The sequence below is a fragment of the Eptatretus burgeri genome, chromosome 10, assembly GCF_056783735.1.
Source record: "Eptatretus burgeri isolate ZD-2024b chromosome 10, Ebu_testis_v1, whole genome shotgun sequence".
Taxonomy (NCBI): domain Eukaryota; kingdom Metazoa; phylum Chordata; class Myxini; order Myxiniformes; family Myxinidae; genus Eptatretus; species Eptatretus burgeri.
Window position 1 is genome coordinate 100,502,231 of NC_140970.1, and position 19,123 is coordinate 100,521,353.

At 44.6% G+C, this 19,123-nt stretch overlaps 1 protein-coding gene across 2 annotated transcripts in view; it reads left to right on the forward strand.

Annotated features, from left to right (window-relative positions):
- The window catches only part of LOC147019285 (uncharacterized), a 75,134-nt gene that overhangs the window by 11,004 nt on the left and 45,007 nt on the right, over nt 1-19,123 (forward strand). For both annotated transcript variants that reach the window (XR_015062726.1, XM_085899655.1), the window contains exon 5: nt 2,210-2,356. Coding sequence is in view for 1 of the 2 variants with exons in the window: in XM_085899655.1 (XP_085755781.1) it covers nt 2,210-2,356 (147 nt within the window). In the remaining variant the exon portion in view is untranslated. The remainder of the gene's footprint in view (nt 1-2,209; nt 2,357-19,123) is intronic.

Consider the following 19,123-nt stretch of genomic DNA (forward strand, 5'->3'; position numbering starts at 1 on the left):
AAGGGAAGCTGCACAGGAGGTACTCCCATGAAGTGGGTTTTCAGATTTCTTTGCGTTGTTGTGTTTTGTGGAGTGAAGGGTTTTACGGTGGCCGGAGTGCAAATCCTGCCACCTCTCTACTAATAAGAAGTAACCCAACTGCAGGAGGACGTCCACAGACACAGTTGGGCACTAGATATGGATGGCCGTTGGCTCACAAGGAGCTCCTCCGCCCTTTGACAGGTTTTGTTTTTAATCCTGCTGGGTGTCCATATCCAAACACCCTCCTCACCAGAAACCCTGGTGGGGGAGACGGTTTAGTCACCGACAACCCGACCATGGAACAGATTAGTACAGGTTTACATGATACCTGTAGCAAGTCACAGATATGATCTGGCCTGACCTGACAATAAGCTGTTGACTCAATTAATGCAGCATTCCCATCAATCCTTGCACATGCATCCATGATGCGTTGCCTCAGATGATTTGTGTCTCTGATTTTCACTGGATAAACCTGCGACATGCATTGAAGTGCGTTGCTATCCGTCGATTTGACTCGCCCTCGCATCCACTCAGCTGTATCACCTCAACGCGTTCATCTTTCATCAAGGACATCTTCAAACTGTAACATAATGACATAATACTATCTATGTTTCCAGACTTTATGGCCACCCATAGAATGGGCACTCGATGGAGCTCATACTTCCCTTCACCAGGCTAAACAGTTTACGCTTTGTATCCCAATGATCGGCTGGATCTAATATCTCAAATCGTTGTGGAAGGGTTGTGACAAAACTTGGTGGATTAGTTGGGTAGGTGACAATAAAAAGCCTGGCAGATGTTTGCGCTCTACCAAGTGTTCTCGTTACTCTCGCCAAAGGAGAGGTTTTACGGGTCCTTTGTTTGTCTCTTTGTCTGTTTGTCTGCACAGAATTTTCGTGTTTATCTTCACAACCACGAGTCGGATTGAGACAAAAATTTCACCATTGATGCGACTACTCGTGTAGAATGTTTTAATGATAATTATGATGTCATAGGTCATGTGGTGTGCCAGTCATATTGGAAAAACGGAAAAACTTTGGACATTTGTATCTCTGAAAGCGCGCCAAGGAAAAATTGAAACTTGGCACATAGCAACAACTCCTCATGGGGAATGAGTGTGATTTTTTTTTTATGACATCATAGGTGCCCTCGTTATGACATCATAATTGCACATGTAGAATGCCACATCCGATCAGTATGAAATTTTTTTGAGGGTCATCTTGGGATAAAATAGTCCATAGAAAGAAATTTCATGATGTTATTGGTCACGTGATACGGTAGCCATGTTGTTGAAAAAAAAAATCCTTCAAAAATCTTCTCCGAAGTGGCTGAACAGATCGAGGTGAAACTTTATACCTTTGACCGCCTGTCCTTGAGGAACAACAAAAGGGTCACACATATGATGTCATTGATCACATGGTTTAGCAGCCATATTACATTTACTGTAAAACCTATAATAATCTTCTGCTCAAAAACGGCTGGATAAATCGAGGGGAAACCACAAAAGTGTTCCCCAAGCCATGGGTGTGCAAGTGGCACATCGCAAGTACTCCTCATGGGGAATGTGTGGTATTTTTATGATGTCATAGGTGCCTTCGTTATGACATCAGAATTGCAGATGTAGAATGCTACATTCGATCATTATAAAAAATGTTGAGGGTCATCTAGGGAGATAATGGTCCACAATATTTTGTGATGACGTCATTGGTCATGTTATTTGGCAGCCACATATACAGTATATATATATATATATATATATATATATATATATATATATATATATATATATATATATATATATATATATATATCGTTTTTTTTTTAAACCTTCAAAAATTCTTCTTTGAAATGGCTGAAAAGATCATGGTGATACTTTACACATATGACTGCCTATCCATGAAGAAGAAAAGGGTCACACATATAATGTCATCGGTCACGTGGTTTGGCAGCCATATTGGATTTACCCTATAAACTATAAAAATACACCACTCCAAAGAAGTCCTGATGAGGGTTTGCATTCTCTGATTGCTCTTTTTCTTGTTTACTTTGTGCTGTCAACGTTTTGTATGGATGATGCTTCAGGTTATTTAATACAAGTCCTCTCCATATCAGTCGATGTTTTTCAAAGTTGAGTTTTCTTCATCACTTGTTTTTTTTTTCACCTCATCTTGTTTTCTTCACTTTTCAGTTGGACAACGTGAATGAACATATTCAGGCTAAAGATGTTATGTTAGACACTGCGAAGCAACAAATTCAGAATCTGATGAAAAACGTGGAGGACATAGACATGGAGGTGGCTCACAAAGAGAGTGTCAACCGTTCATGGCAAACTCAGGTGAGTCTTTCAGAGAAACGAGATACCTTTCACTGAAAGAAAACAAACAAACAATTAAACATGTTTATCTCAAGCCAGACACTTGTAAGAAGCAAAGCTCAAGAAATGTTTGATATATTGTGTTAAAGTAATTGATTTCAGATGATCATCTGTTGAGATTACACACCTCAAACCTGGGACATACTCATAGATATTCATCTCCATGGAAATGCAGAAAGAGAAGAAGGAAGGGGTGGGGGGGGGATGGGGAGAGCGAAGAAGGGGCAGAGAGCGATACTTTACCACATGTCGCCATACAGTCCAGGAAGGAGGTGGGAGCAAGGAGGATGCATAGAGAGGGGGAAAGGGAGCAGGAGGGGTTTTCGACTTGCATTTGGTCATGGCCCTTGAGGGGACAGGATGGGGGGTTCAACTTTCATTTGGTAGGTGGACTTGAGAGGAAGCGGAGATGAGGGAGATGGTCCTGTCTGCCAGCATTAGTGCAGGATTGAATGAAAAGGGTACATTCAAATGGGTCATACTAAACACTGCCCAGACAACAGCCGGAGACGTCCTTGGAGCGGGGAGGGGCTTTGGGTGGAGGTAAGCCTGAGGGGAGGGGAAGGAAAGGAAGGGCGTTTTCCTTCAATCGTCAAAAAAGCCACGCCAGTGTTTGTGCCTTTATTTAATATCCGCACACATTTTACAACTAAAATGCGATAAGCTCCAGAATATCTTTATCTGAGCCAAATTTCATAATTGAATCTGCAGAATTGATCCGAGTTGCAGTTCTGACTGCTAAAAAAGCATTCATTTGTCCAATTTGCACATTTTTTGACACCGCTTCCTCTCCTTGATCTCCGGAGAGTTGTATGGTAGTGGAGGGGGTTTGGGAGGAGGTCAGCATGAGAGGAGTGGAAGAGGGTGTCAAAAAATGTGTGAATTGGACAAATAAACACTTATTTAGCAGTTGGGACTGCTAAGGTCAACTTTGCAGTTTAATTTTTGAAATTTGGCTCAGGTTAAGAGATTCATGAGCTTATCACGTGTCAGATCAGGTCAGGTGTGGGAGCATGCGCTGGAGCAGTGCGTCGCTGTGTCCACTTTACGCCGGTGCTCCAGGGGTCTCCGTCTGGCCATCCCCCAGGCAGATGCCTAGCCCATCACCATATCCGTGGGATGTCGATCAACCTGCTGCAACCACAAGAAACGTGATCAGCCCATTGGCCTTCTCCACTCATGAGGCACACATGGTGAGAGAATCTGGTGAGCAGGATCAGCATCAGGAAAACGAGCCACATATCCATACAGCTGTAGCTGATGCTCACGGACTATGTAGGTAACAAATCTCATTTGAGTCTCTCTCAGCAACCGCTCGTTGGACACAAAGTCCAACCAGCGATAGCCAAGGATTCTCAGAAGAGAACTGGTACCAAAGGAATTAAGTCACCGTCTCAGATCCCTGGTCAGAGTCCAAGTCTCACATCCGTAGAGCAAGAATGGAAGCACCAAGAACCTGAAGACTCGGACTTTCGTCATCCTGCATAGGTACCGGCAGCGCTACACCCCATGATCTAGGGAATCAATGTCCAATGGGGATCGGGGGAGTGCTCATCACACTCCACGTTTCGATATATATATATATATATATATATATATATATATATATATATATATATATATATATATATATATATATATATATATATATATATATATATATATGCAGTGGGGAGAACAAGTATTTGATACACTGCCGATTTTGCAGGTTTTCCCACTTACAAAGCACGTAGAGGTCTGTAATTTTTATCATAGGTACACTTCAACTGTGAAAGACAGAATCTAAAACAAAAATCCTGAAAATCACATTGTATGATTTTTAAATAATTAATTTGCATTTTATTGCATGAAATAAGTATTTGTTGCATCAGAAAAGCAGAACTTAATATTTGGTACAGAAACCTTTGTTTGCAATTACAGAGATCAGACGTTTCCTGTCGTTCTTAACCAGGTTTGCACAGACTGCAGCAGGGATTTTGGCCCACTCCTCCATACAGATCTTCTCCAGATCCTTCAGGTTTCGGGGCTGTCGCTGGGCAACACAGACTTTCAGCACCCTCCAAAGATGTTTTATTGGGTTCAGGTCTGGAGACTGGCTAGGCCACTCCAGGACCTTGAGATGTTTCTTACGGAGCCACTCCTTAGTTGCCCTGGCTGTGTGTTTCGGGTCGTTGTCATGCTGGATGACCCAGCCACGCCCCATCTTCAATACTCTTGTTGAGGGAAGGAGGTTGTTGGCCAAGATCTCACGATACATGGCCCCATCCATCCTCCCCTCAATACGGTGCAGTCGTCCTGTCCCCTTTGCAGAAAAGCATCCCCAAAGAATGACGTTTCCACCTCCATGCTTCACGGTTGGGATGGTGTTCTTGGGGTTGTACTCATCCTTCTTCTTCCTCCAAACACGGCGAGTGGAGTTTAAACCAAAAAGCTCTATTTTGGTCTCATCAGATCACATGACCTGCTCCCATTCCTCCTCTGGATCATCCAGATGGTCATTGGCAAACTTCAGACGGGCCTGGACATGCGCTGGCTTGAGCAGAGGGACCTTGCGTGCGCTGCAGGATTTTAATCCATGACGGCATAGTGTGTTACTTATGGTTTTCTTTGATACTGTGGTCCCAGCTCTCTTCAGGTCATTGACCAGGTCCTGCCATGTAGTTCTGGGCTGATCCCTCACCTTTCTCATGATCACTGAGGCTCCACGAGGTGAGATCTTGCATGGAGCCCCACACCGCGGGAGATTGACTGTTATCTTGAACTTCTTCCATTTTCTAATAATTGCGCCAACAGTTGTTGCCTTCTGACCAAGCTGCTTGCCTATTGTCCTGTTGCCCATCCCAACCTTGTGCAAGTCCACAATTTTGTCCCTGATGTCCCCAGACAGCTCCCTGGTCTTACCCATTGTGGAGAGGTTGGAGTCTGATTGATTGAGTGTGGACAGCTGTCTTTTATGCAGATAATGAGTTCAAACAGGTGCAGTTAATACAGGTAATGAGTGGAGAATGGGAGGGCTTCTTCAAGACAAAACTAACAGGTCTGTGAGAGCCGGAATTCTTACTGGTTGGTAGGTGATCAAATACTTATTTCATGCAATAAAATGCAAATTAATTATTTTTTTTTTAAATCATACAATGTGATTTTCAGGATTTTTGCTTTAGATCCCATCTTTCACAGTTGAAGTGTACCTATGATAAAAATTACAGACCTCGACGTGCTTTGTAAGTGGGAAAACCTGCAAAATCGGCAGTGTATCAAATACTTGTTCTCCCCACTGTATATATGTATGTATGTATGTATATATGTATGTATGTATGTATATATATATATATATATATATATATATATATATATATATATATATATATATATATATATATATATATATATATATATATATATATATATATAGAAGCCTGGTGTTGGCTTAGTGGTTAGGGTGGCGGCTTGGGATCCCAGGGTCCTGAGTTTAAGCCCCGTTGGCTGCTGAATTAACACCAGGGGGTTGACTCAGCCTGTCATCCTTCCGAGGTCGGCGAAATGAGTACCAGTGTACTGGTCCCGGTGTATGCCCCGGTTAGAATAGGTGTACCATATCCCTGTGTGTCGTAAGAGGCGACCAGGGTTGGCGTCAGGAAGGGCATCCGGCCATAAAACATTGCCTCAAGAAAAAGCCAAACCCCTGCACAGCAGGGAAAAATGGCTGTAAAAACGGTCATTTTATTTTTTATTTATATATATACCGGCACTCCTCACTTAACGACTGAGTTCCGTTCCTATGACTAGCTTGTTAAGCGAATTGGTCGATAAGCGAGGATATATTTTTAAATGTTTATTCAGTAGTGTACTGTATTCTGTAATAAACAGGATAGAGGAAATCAGCTCTAATATACATTACTTATGTTTGCATACTATAAATACAGCTAATCGTTTTTATTTATTCTGAATAAAGAAAAGGTCCAAAGGAAACTTCAACTTGATAACTTTGTTTTAATTTGCATAACTCTTACATATTGCAGAACATAAAAATACAATCAGCAAAAATTACAAAAATAATGTACCAAAAAATATTAAAGTTATAAAAAAAAAGACATTCAGATTAACATTTTAGTCATTGAATCCTTCAAAGTGTGGTCGTGGTAGTGAAATGGAAGGACTTGAGATGGCGAGGAAATGACGCTGAGACGCCGCGCTGCTGTTTCCACAACCAAAGTTCTCGTACAGCGTACAATACCGACTGGTCGGAGAGCTGGTCGTAAATCCGAGCGGTCGTTAAACAGGTAGGTTATTAAGTGAGGAGTGCCTGTATATATGTATATATATATTGTTGTGGTGCCGGGTTCGGGGGTGAGAAATGACCGCAAGATGGAGCAGGTGGGCCGTCTCCCCCCCCCCCCAAAAAAAAACCACCCAGAATTGAAGGGCGTCTCTCCGGATAATTCCGGTCGACGGATCGTTTAATGGTCCGTGGACGCCAATATTTCGACCATGCGGTTAGGGTCTTTTTGGCTGATTCCAATTTACCTAATTAGCCGCGCGGTCTAGCTCCCGGGGAAGCCGCACCCTCGGCCGGCTTTGTCCAAACCGAGTCGCTGTTACCGACTCGGATCCGGCGTAACCGAGTGGGAATTACCAAAGCCGCGCCGGTCCAAATAACAATCTACGGCACAATCGGCCTCACTCTAACTCAAACCCGAACCATGCTATGCCAATGAGAGAAAGCACAGAAAAAGAGCTGGTACATTTAACACGGGGTTTATTCACAATAATCAGGAAGGGAGACACAGAGCTCAGTTAATCCGACTAAATTGCAATGTACAATAAGCAAGGCACTTATGCAATTCTACTTCTAAGACTGGCCACAGACAGACACACACACCCAAAAAGAAATGGAGCCAACTGGCCTTTATTCAGACCCTCCAGCCACGGAGGATAGACAAGCCGGGGGTTAGAGTTTGGTCGGGTACCTAACCGCCTCATGCGGTCTGGCCGACCCGCACTTGTGAACTTGGAGACGTTAAAGGGATCGAGGTCCCCAGCTCGAACGCTCCACACGAACCACAATCCAACGAGCGCACACGAATCACCATGGTGGGACTCAAACCCACTGCCAGAATCCAGCGAGCAGCCACCAACGAACGACGACGACGACCAGGGAACGAAGACGGGAACCAAGATGACCAAGGCACGACTGAAAAAGGACCCCCACTCGTCTTTGAGCGCCTCTCGTTTCTTTTTATCCCCCCCCCCATGTGAGGTGGAGGGATCCGTTTCTCTGGTAACTCTCCTCCGGATTGAACGAGGGGTTTCGGGTGTCGTGGTTGTCAGCCGTGATTGGAGGAGGGCATGTCGGCGTCTCGTTGCTCCTCCCCCGAGAGGCTCTTTTGCCTTCCCCAGTGTCGACAGGGGAGACATTCTTTTCTGATGTGACGGAGTCAGAGCTCCGAGGTGAGGGGGCTCCGCCCACGTCCGTCGTCAGAAACACATGCGTTATGGCACCGTGGTGTGAAGTGAAGGTTGGGCGGGTGAAGCGCTTGTTCGCCCGCAGTGTGGGAGGAGGAGTGAAGTGAGGGTTTTGTTGGCGTTGGCAAATTTAAAGATGTAAAAAATATGACTATAAAAGAAACCCGCAGCGCACACATGAAATTAACCCATTAGACATAGGGGAGGGATTCTAACTATCCACATATACTTCACGAAATAACTGAACTGTGGGACTGCTGACTGTCTGTGTGCAAAAGACTTCCAAATTCATAACAATATATATGTATGTACATATGTATGTATATATATATATATATATATATATATATATATATATATATATATATATATATATATATATATATATATATATATATATTGTTACGGATTTCAGAATCTAATCCGACGAATGCATACCAACGTCTCGGTCCTCAGATAGTTATTTTCCAAAATGCATGTCCAGGATAGATCTATCTCCATGTCTGGTGGGATTCTCAATGTGATGCGTTGAGAAGGGTAAAGAATAGATTCCCTCTCTTGTGGAAAGCTCCTTTTTCTCTTTATGACAGACACATTCATGCATGCGAGATAGCGTTGGCCCATCGGAGGCTCGACACCCGTCTCTTTCACTGACGCCCACCTCTTTCTGTTGACGTTTGGCACCCCGTTCAGCAGCTCTATGGACGCTAACTGGTCCGTTTCATATCAGGCTGAACATTGAAGTGATAATTGTTGTTGACATTTTATGAGCGCTACACGTTTTCGCTCGGTAATTATGACAGATGGCTGCTTTTTGCCGTTCGTCCAGGACCACAAACATGGCATCGTAATCTAGAAATAATCGCGGGACCTGCGTGTTGTCATGGCAACGATTCACAAATGGGGCAGGGTGGATTTGGCTGGAGTCTGCGCCCGCCCAGATGGGCTGCCTATAAAACGAAGATGGGAGGTCCATGCGCAGCAGGTCGGTCGATAACAAGTCAGTCAGACGGCTTTACCAGTCAGACGGTTGCTTCGTCGATTTCCAGTCAGAAGGTTGCTGAGCTGGCGACAGTTGGTGACGGCCTTGCAGCTTTCCAGTTTCTCACACCGCCTCAGCTTCTCACAGCTCCTAACATCTGTCAGTCGGTTGTGGCTCCTGGCGGTGGGTGACGCTCGGACCGTTTACGCTCCTTCTGCTCGAGACCTGCTATTGGCATGCCTGATTCTTGGGGGTGACGTCGATTGGCGTTCCGGCCTGTTTGCAAGTGGGTGCACGGTAAGGCTGGGCGCAAGCAACGGACAAGGCACGCTCACACATTTCAGGACATTTTATTTGACGTACGATTTCTAATTGGTGAGCGAGATGATTTCTCTTCCCCCCACCCCCCCCCCCAATGATCTGCTGGGTACCCTTGTCTAGGTTTAATTGTTAAGTAAGGAATAGAGATAAGCATCTGCTCTTTGTGTCTTTTTCTATCAGTGCCTGATTAATTATTTATTTGCTTACGAATATTTTGATTGCTTCGAATTAACTTATTTTTACCTAACAAATATAAAATTATTTTTATTTATTTATTTTCTCATTAATAAATTCCTTTGTTGACGTTCCAACCTGTCCGTGCTTGTCCTTTCCTTCCATTGATCCAGCATTGTCTGAACCGAGATAGACTGGGAGGTAATTACCACACAAATCGACCAATAATAGTCGGCACGCACCAGCGGTTAAACCCTCGGCTGCCCTAATCAAGATAACATTGGTGCTTTGCCGAGGGCACGCTCCCCGTTCAGATAACCACGTGACTTCTAGTTAAATGGCATAATTAGACGGAGGACACTGGAACTCATGGTGAATTGATTGGCGTTCGTGGTTCTAAAGCAACCCACCGGACCACAAAGTTAATCGTGAGTGGTGGCCCCAGGTCCGGCTCTTCCGAGGAACAAGGAAATCCAACACAGGTGGAGACCATTCAGTCCGTCATGCCTGCGCGAACACCACACCAAGCCAAGAACATTTTAATTAATGAAAGAACAAAAAAAATTATATATATTTTTTTGTTGTAATTTATTTATTTATTTATTTATTTTCTTCCCCTCAGAGAGGGGGAATGAGCTTGGTTAAAAACACACATCATCCACACAACCCCCCCCCCTTAACAATACCCCCACCAACAGCACTCCGCACACAATCACCCATCACGACTCAAACTACCTAAAAGTCTTATCAACATCCCCATACCCCTCCATCTCCATAACTTCCAGGTACCAATCTAATTCGAATTTAAACTTATCTACTTTTTCTGCTGCCACTACCTTTCCAGGGAGACCATTCCATGCATTAACTACTCTGAGTGAAAGTCTTCTGCCTTACTACCGTCTTAACTCTCCTCTTCTTCATCACTCTCAGGCTATGGCCCCTGGGTCTGTCACTGTCTACTCTGTTGAATAATTCATCTGCACTTATTTTATCAATACCTTTCATTATCTTAAACATCTCTATCATATCTCCTCTCAACCGCCTCCTTTCCAGTGAATAAAGCCCTGTCTCCTTCAACCGCTCCTCATAGCTGAGTCTAGCTCGGCCCGGAATAAATCTAGTAGCCTGACGCTGAACCTTCTCTATGGCATCTATGTCCTTCTGGAACTGTGGTGACCAAAACTGCACACAATATTCTAAATGTGGCCCTCACTAAATTCCTGTACAATGTTAACACCACCTCTTTTGATTTATAATTGATCCCCCTCCATATACAGCCTAAAACCCTAATTGCTTTACCTATCATCCTGGCACCATGCTGCCTGCTTACTTCCCGTATCTATTACCACCCCCAGATCCTTCTCCTGTGTGACACGCTCTAAAATTACTCCTTGCATCCTGTAATCGCTATTTTCATTGTTCTTTCCCATCCCCAACACCTTACACTTGCTCAGGTTAAATTCCATCTGCCAATCTTTTGCCCAATCCATACAAGTATCAATACTCTCGTGTATCTGATCACCACCCCCTCTGCTCTCCACCTTACCTCCAAGCTTTGTGTCATCCGCAAATTTGGAAAGCTTACTCTTTACCCCATTATCCAAATCGTTGATATAAATATTGAATAGCAGTGGTCCGAGTACTGATTCCTGAGGTACCCCACTACTTACACCCTCCCAGCAAGACATCCTCCCACTCACAGCCACTCTTTGCTTCCTCTCACTAAGCCAGTTTGCAATCCAATTAGCTACCTGACCAGCCACTCCACAAGCCCTCACTTTGGCTAACAACCTCCGATGTGGTACCTTATCAAATGCCTTCTTAAAGTCTAGATATCTTACTTAAATCTAGATATCCTTAAAGTCTAGATATCCACTGCCTTTCCCTCATCCACCAAATCATACACTGTTTCATCGAACTCAAAAAGATTTGTCAAACAGGAACTACCTTTGGTAAACCCATGCTGACTACCTTTAGTTTGTATTTATTTAAATGGCCACTCATCTGGTCCTTAATTAATGTCTCCAACACCTTCCCCACAACTGAAGTCAAACTAACCGGTCTACAGTTTCCTCATCCTTCGCTGGATCCTTTCTTAAATAATGGTGTTACATTTGCTACTCTCCAATCCTCCGGTACCTGTCCTGACTCCAGTGAGCTACTGAAAATATCCATTAACATTTTGCCTGCCTGCTCAGCCACCTCTCTCAATACTCTCAGTTGTATATTATCTGGACCCGGAGCCTTATCTTCTTTTAGATTACCAAGCTGTTCCTTTACTTCCTCCACTCGAACCTGGATATTCTGTAAAAGCCCTTCCTCACCTCCTCGATAGATACTCTCAGCTATTGGCAATTCTCCTGACTGTGCTTGTGTAAAAGTTGAAAAAAAAATATCTGTTTAATAAGCCTGCCATCTCACTTTCATCACTAACACTCTCCCGGTGCTATTCCTCAATGGGTCCACACTGGTCCTAACCTATTCTTTTCCCCTGATATACTTAAAGAAAGCCTTGCTATTATGTTTAATATTCTTAGCCATGTCCTCATACTCTCTTTTGGCTTGCCGAGTTATTTTCTTCACTTGCCTCTGTTTACTCCAATAATGATATAAATCTAACTCCAGTCCTGTTATTTTAAACCTAATAAATGCATTTTGCTTCTCCTTAATATCGTTCCTCATCTCACTGCTCAACCACCCTGGTCTCTTTCTACTTCTAGTTTTACACCTCATTGGAATGTACTTACTCTGCACTCTACACATTTGGTCCTTGAAGGTTTCCCATTTTTCTGATGCTGATTGTCCTGTTGTTAGAGTCTCCCAATCGACATCACCCAATTCTCTCCTCATACCCTCAAAATTTGCCTTCCTTAAATCCAATAGTCTTACACTGTGATCCTGAACTCTAACCCTCAACTCGAACGCACACACAATGTTATGGTCACTTGCTCCTAAATGCTCCCCAACCTCCACCTGCTCCACCATATTGGGATCGTTACTTAAAAGGTCTAACACTGCACCCCCCCCCCCTTCGTGGGCTTATCTTCAAACGGTTAAAAAAGCAATCCTGGACTAAAACTAGGAAATCCTCATCTGCCCTTCCCATTCCCTGTTCCTGGACCCAATCTATCCCTGGCAAGTTAAAATCCCCCACAATCAATACTCTTCCCTGACCACATGCCCTTTTGAATTCATCATGTACTCCTCCTTCCTCCTCTTCCTTCCCACCCGGAGCCCTATAAAAGCATCCCACCAGTATCTTACTGTTTTTACAATCTCTAATCTCTACCCACACAGAATCCTCAACATTTATTCCTTCCCTAATGTCATCCCTTTCTCTTGATGCAATGCTGTCCTTTACCCAGATTGCTACTCCTCCTATTCTCTCCTTCCTATTAAGGCCCGGTCACACCTTGACGTTTTAGCCAGCGATGGCAACGTATTAAAATGTATGTAAAACGCTGGCTTACGTTGAACTTTTGATGTTTTTTTAAAAAGATTCGGACGTATTCATAGCGACTTGGTCTTATGTATAACGCATTGGTAACGGACACAGAACGTTTCGTTGTGTTATAGATAACTTATACCAACGAATGCTGAACCTGTTGTCGGCCTACACAACCGATGCCCAACGATAGTCTAACTTAGGCATAGCGCGTTGCACACATCGCCGACGATGTCGTGACGTAGCCTATTAAAAGGCTGATGCACAACGATTCGAATCATAACTGCCGTAGAAATGGAAGTGACAACATCGCGGTCACACCTTGGCGATCTTGCCAGCATATAATGACCTAAGAAAAATGTGTCTAAAACGTTGGGGCACGTCAAATACGGTATGAGTAAGTTTGGTATACGTGAGTAGAATGCTAAAGTACGCTATCATACGTCGTAGTAAGTAGAGTACGTCAAGAAATTTTAAACATGTTCAAAATTTTACGACGTACTCGGCGTATGACACACGTTCCGCATGCGATGGGGATAAGTTTTACACACGATATGTGGACGCTTACACACGTCCACAAAGGCTACTTATAAGCTACTCATAAGTCAAAACACGTCGCGGTAATGTCTTTTTTACGTGAAACTTATTTCTAACTTATGTTTGACGTGCTTTGAACCAATTCTTTACGTAGTCCCAACACACATCGACGTATGCAGACGTATTCCAATGACGTCTTCCGGTCGACAAAAAAAATAAATGAACGTGTTTCTAGGTTACAACTGCCATATAAAGACATGTTCCCAGCGGTTTTGGGAATTGGTATATAAAAATGCTGCTCATAAAAGGGGAACCCAACAGTGTTTTCGAGTCCTTTTTGAGTCGATGTCCATGTCAGCAGTATCAGTATCAGTATCAGTATCAGTATTAGTATCAGTATTAGTATTAGTAGTAGTTTGTTCATGTTGGCAGTAGTAGGTGAGTGTGGGTTATGATGGATCGTCCTTGCGTCCGCGTGTCCACGGGTAGGAGACATCTTTTCACCATTGTTCGAAGTTCTTCGCGGCTAATTTTTTATGGGGCTTTTTCAACAATGAGCTATAGCTTGTTTTTACGATTTAGGTCTATTCATAACGGGTTGGACAAATGCACAATGAACTAATAATGTGCATAGAACGCTTTGATTACTTATAGATACGATATACCAACGAATAATTATCGTGAAGCCGGCGTTCACAAACTATGCCCAACGATAGCCTAACTTATCCATATCGTGCGGCAGTTTATCTTTGCCGGTGTCGTGGGGTTTGCTATTCATAGGCTGCCACTCAACGATTTAAATGGCTGCATCTCCACTATTGAAAGTAGACGCTTGCGCTCAACAATTGGATTTTTTTACACTCAACGACTTTTAAACGGTACCACTCAGCTATTTTCATTGTTTACAATGAACGATTTAAATTGCTGTCACTCGCCTTTGTTTTTTGACGCTGGCGCTCGGAAATTTTAATCGTTTCTATTGAACGTGCAAAATCGCTCAAACCCCACTATTGAAAGTAGACGCTTGCGCTCAACAATTCGATTTTTTTTTACACTCAACGACTTTTAAACGGTACCACTCAGCTATTTTCATTGTTTACAGTGAACGATTTAAATTGCTGTCACTCGCCTTTGTTTTTTGACGCTGGGGTTTTGAAATTTGAAGCGTTTCTTCTGAACGTGTTAAAACGCTCAAACTCGACTATTTTAAATAGACGCTGCCGATGGACAATTGGAATCATAGCCAAGCTAGACATTGAAGTGTGAACATCCTCGTCATGCCGAAGAAAAGTTTGAGGAATGCTGCAAATAAGTGTCCTGGCCGTGGCCGTGGACGCTGACGCAAGGACGATCCATTATACCGACGTCTTTCAGCCTATGAGTAACTTAAAAGTAACGTCTGTCGATGTGTGGCAACGATCGCGTAACGTGCCAACAACACGTTAATCATAGGTTAGAAATAAGTTTCGGGGACGCTAAACATTACCTCGGCGTGTCTCAACTTATGATTAACTTACAAGTAGCATGTGTTGACGTCTGTCAACGATCGCAGACCGTGCATACAACTTGTGGCCAGCGTAGCGGAACGTGTAAGTCATACGCCGGCATACGTCGTGAAATTTCAAGCATGAAAAAATTTGAGGACAACCAAAAAGTACAACGTTTAAAGCCAGCGTACAACGACGTATGGCAGTGTTTTTCAGCGTGCTCTCAATGTTATCAAAACTTACCCATAGCGTATTCAACGTGTGCCAGTGTTTTAGAAAAAAAAATTCAAAAATCGGCATACGTTGGCTAAAACGTCAAGGTGTGACCGGGCCTTTACACCGATACACCTTGTCGGCTTCTAATCCTGTCCTCCAGTTACTCTCCTCCTTAAACCATGTCTCACTCACTGCAACTATATCGTACTCCTCGCGATCTACTTTAGCTTCAAGCTCTTCCATCTTATTATTTAAACTTCTGGCATTGGTATAGAATGTATTTCACTTTTCCCTTCCTGAAATTCTATTTTCCTGCCTGGCCTTACTCATCACAATTACTTCATCCGTTCCTTCCTTTATAGCTGCCCCACCCTCTGCTGACCTAAAAAAAAGCCTGAATTCCTTCCTCAATTCCCACTGCAAACCTTGCTGCCCCCTTTCTATTTAATAAACGGCCATCATTCTGGAAACACTCTGTTTGTCCCGAGGATTAATGATAAAACCAGCAGGACAAACGGGGATTAAACCCCCTCATAATATACTCGGTACCCATGGCCGTCACAATATATATCTCAAGCAGAATTGCTTGTGGCCCAATGGACCCAAACATTCATGTTCTTCGACCGTGCTTTTCATTTGGAAGCAAACTTCAAAGTCCTTTGCAATGAAGGAAGCTTAATAATAATAATTAAAAAAATAACAAATGGAATATCAAGATCAGTAAAATGTCCCGTAATTGATGTTGAATTCAGAGTTGTGGAAGAGAGTCCATCAGGTTCACTGGAAAGGTAGATTTGGGTACCATCAACATATTAGTAAGCCTGGTGTTGGCTTAATGGTGAGGGTGGTGGGCTTTGGATCCAAGGATCCTGAGTTCAAATCCTGCTCAGTTGTTGAATTAATACCAGGTGGGATTGACTCAGCCTGTCATCCTTCTGAGGTCGGCAAAATGAGTGCCAGATTGCTGGTATCCTGTGTCGGAGTGGCGACCCATCCAGGACTGTGCCCAATAAAAAATGCGATTCCTAAGCAGCACCAACGCTCTGCACAGAGTATGGTCCCAATGGATGGAACATATTAGTGAAATTTATGGAAGATGTAGATGGAGAAAAAGAAGAGACGTGAACCAAGACAAAGATACCTGGAGAATCCTGACGGAGATGTGATGTGTCTGATGAACCAACAAATTCAAAATCTGATTTATAAAAAAGTCAGGTCAGGTCAGGTATGGGAGCATGCGCCAGAGCAGCGCATCGCTGCGTCCACTTTCTGCCGGTATTCCAGGGGCCTCTGTCTGGGCATCCCCCAGGCAGATGCCTGGTCCAACCCCATCTCCTTGAGATGCCGATCACCTGCTGCAACCACGAAGCACATGGTCGGCCCATTGGCCTCCTCCACTCACGAGACTCCCTCGCAGAGAGAATCTGGTGAGCAGGATCAGCGACAGGAAAATGAGCCACATGTCCATACAGCCGCAGCTGACGCTCACGGACTATGCAGATAACAAATCTCATTTGAATCTCTCTCAGCAACCGCTCGTTGGACACAAAGTCTGACCAGCGATCGCCAAGGATTCTCCGAAGAGACCTGGTTCCAAAGGAATAAAGTCTCCGTCTCAGATCCTTGGTCAGAGTCCAAGTCTCACATCCATAGAGCAAGACTGGAAGCACCAAGGACCTGAAGACTCGGACTTTCATCCCCCCGCACAGGTACCGGCAGCGCCACACCCCATTATCCAGTGAATCCATGACTCCCCAGGCCCGACCCAGACATCTATTGACCTCTGACTCACAGCCAGCAGACATGAATATCACTGCCAAGGTAAGTGAATCTCTCCACGACCTCAACATCCTCACCACAAACAGGCACAGACAGGACAGCAGCATCCAAGATGTCATTGAAAGCCTGGATTTTAGTTTTGACCCAGGAAACCCGTAATCCCAGCGGTTCCGACTCCTCATTCAGCACCTCGAGGGCCCCCAAAGGATATCTAAAGTCTCCACAAAGATGACTGCATCATCTGTCAAATCAAGGTCAGAGATCTTGACATTCCAAAATGATGCACCGCAGCTTGATCTTTCCGACATCCTCCCTAGAATCCAGTCCATACAAGTGCTGAAAAGTGTGGAGGCCAGTACACACCCCTGACAAACTCCAGTAACAACTGGAATTAAGTCAGAGATTGCACCACCACATCTCAAAGCACTCAGTACCAGAGTAGAGTTCAGACATCAGATCGATAAGTTTTGGTGGCACCCCACGAAGACCAAGAATTCTCCAGAGGTCATCCTTATTGACTTCATCAAACGCTTTACAGAGATCAACATATGCTGCAAGCAGCCCCTGCCAAAACTCTCGTCTGCGTTCAGTAAGGATGCGAAGAACAAGGATACGGTCAATCGTTGACCTCTTTGGTTTAAAGCCTGACAGCTCTAGACGCTGGTGCTCAAGCAGATGGTGGCGAACCCTATCAAGAATTATCCAAGCAAAGACTTTGCCCGGCACTGAGAGCAGCATCACCCCTCAGTAGTTGTTGCAGTCTTGGCAATCACCCTTCCCTTTCCAGATAGGGACAACAAGGCCCCTCTTCCAGTCAGTTGGGATGATGCCTGTGTTCCAGGCAAAACACAGAACTGCATGCAACGATACGAGTGCAGCATTTCCACTAGCCTTGAGAAGTTCAGCATGGACGCCACAGATCCCTGGGGCTTTACCCCATTTCAACTGGTTCACCGCAGCCTGTGTTTCCACAAGCGAAGGTGGACCACAGTTGATTGGAGGGTCAGCAACAGTTATTGTAGCACCCCTGATGTCCAACTTGACAACTGGTGGATCAGCCTGGTACAACCGCTCAAAGTAACCGGCCCAGCGGGCCTTCACTTCGGACTCCTCTGTCAAGAGCCTACCACCCTCCACTCTAACTGCAGTACACAAAGGGATGGGCTTGGATGAACGCAATGCACGAATTCCTCTGTAAGCAAGACGAGAATCACTTGACCACAGGTGAGTTCCAGACATCCACCGGCAACATCAAGGACAGTGGTCTGGAAGGCACTCCACAACTCTTCAGGACCTCCTAAAGCACCCAGACCCCCCAAATCTCCATTCAGCCTGTTCGCAAACTCCTCAGCTGCCCTCTCATCCTTGAGCTTGCCAACATGCAGCCAAGGCTGGGATGGTACCATTCTCCTGGATTTAAGGAGAAACTTAAGAGTTGCGACAATAAGCCGGTGGTCAGTATTGAGGAACTGAGCACTCCGGTGGACCTTGCAGTTCTGGATCATCCTCCAGTGATCATCAACGAGGACATGGTCAATCTCCTTTGCCACACTGCCAACGTTGGAATACCAAGTCCAGCGATGAGCTTGTGGGCACAAACCATGAACCAGCCACCCCAAGTCCATGACTTCTTGCAAAGTCAAGGAATGTAGTGCTATTCAGATTCACAGTTCGTCACCCATGGGGACCAACACACGTCTCGTAACCATCCTTATCAGTTCCAGTCGATGCATTGAAATCCCCCAAGACTACAAGAGTATCTCGCCTGGGGCACTGATCAACCACAGACTCGAGCGTGGCGTAGAATGCATCCTTGACGGTGCGATCACTCGCCTCAGTCGAGACCACAGAGACCAGGGAAATGACACCTAAGGAGTGACGAATCCTTAGTCTTATAATACGCTCGTTGACTGGTGTTACCTCATATATCATTGGAGTCAGCTTATTGGACACAGCTACAGCAACTCCTTGGGCATGGTAACCATCAGAGAAACCAGACCAATAGTAAGTGTGACCACCCGCAATGATCTTGCCACTATCCGGTCTCCGAACCTCAGAGAGTGCTGCAATACCGATGTCCAAACTCTTGAGCTCAGATGATAACAGAGACAGGTGATGATCCTCTCTTAGCGATGGGACATTCCAAGCACCCACCTGCAAGGACCACTCAGGGTAACCCAAGGAGACCGCCGTCTGGTGGACAACACCTCAGCACCACTCCGACACACTCTCCCGCAATCTGACCTGAGAATGTTACCCCGTGGTTTCCCTCCTAATCTTTGCTTTGCCCCAATCCCGTCATTCAGTGAGCTGCCCTGCGAAGG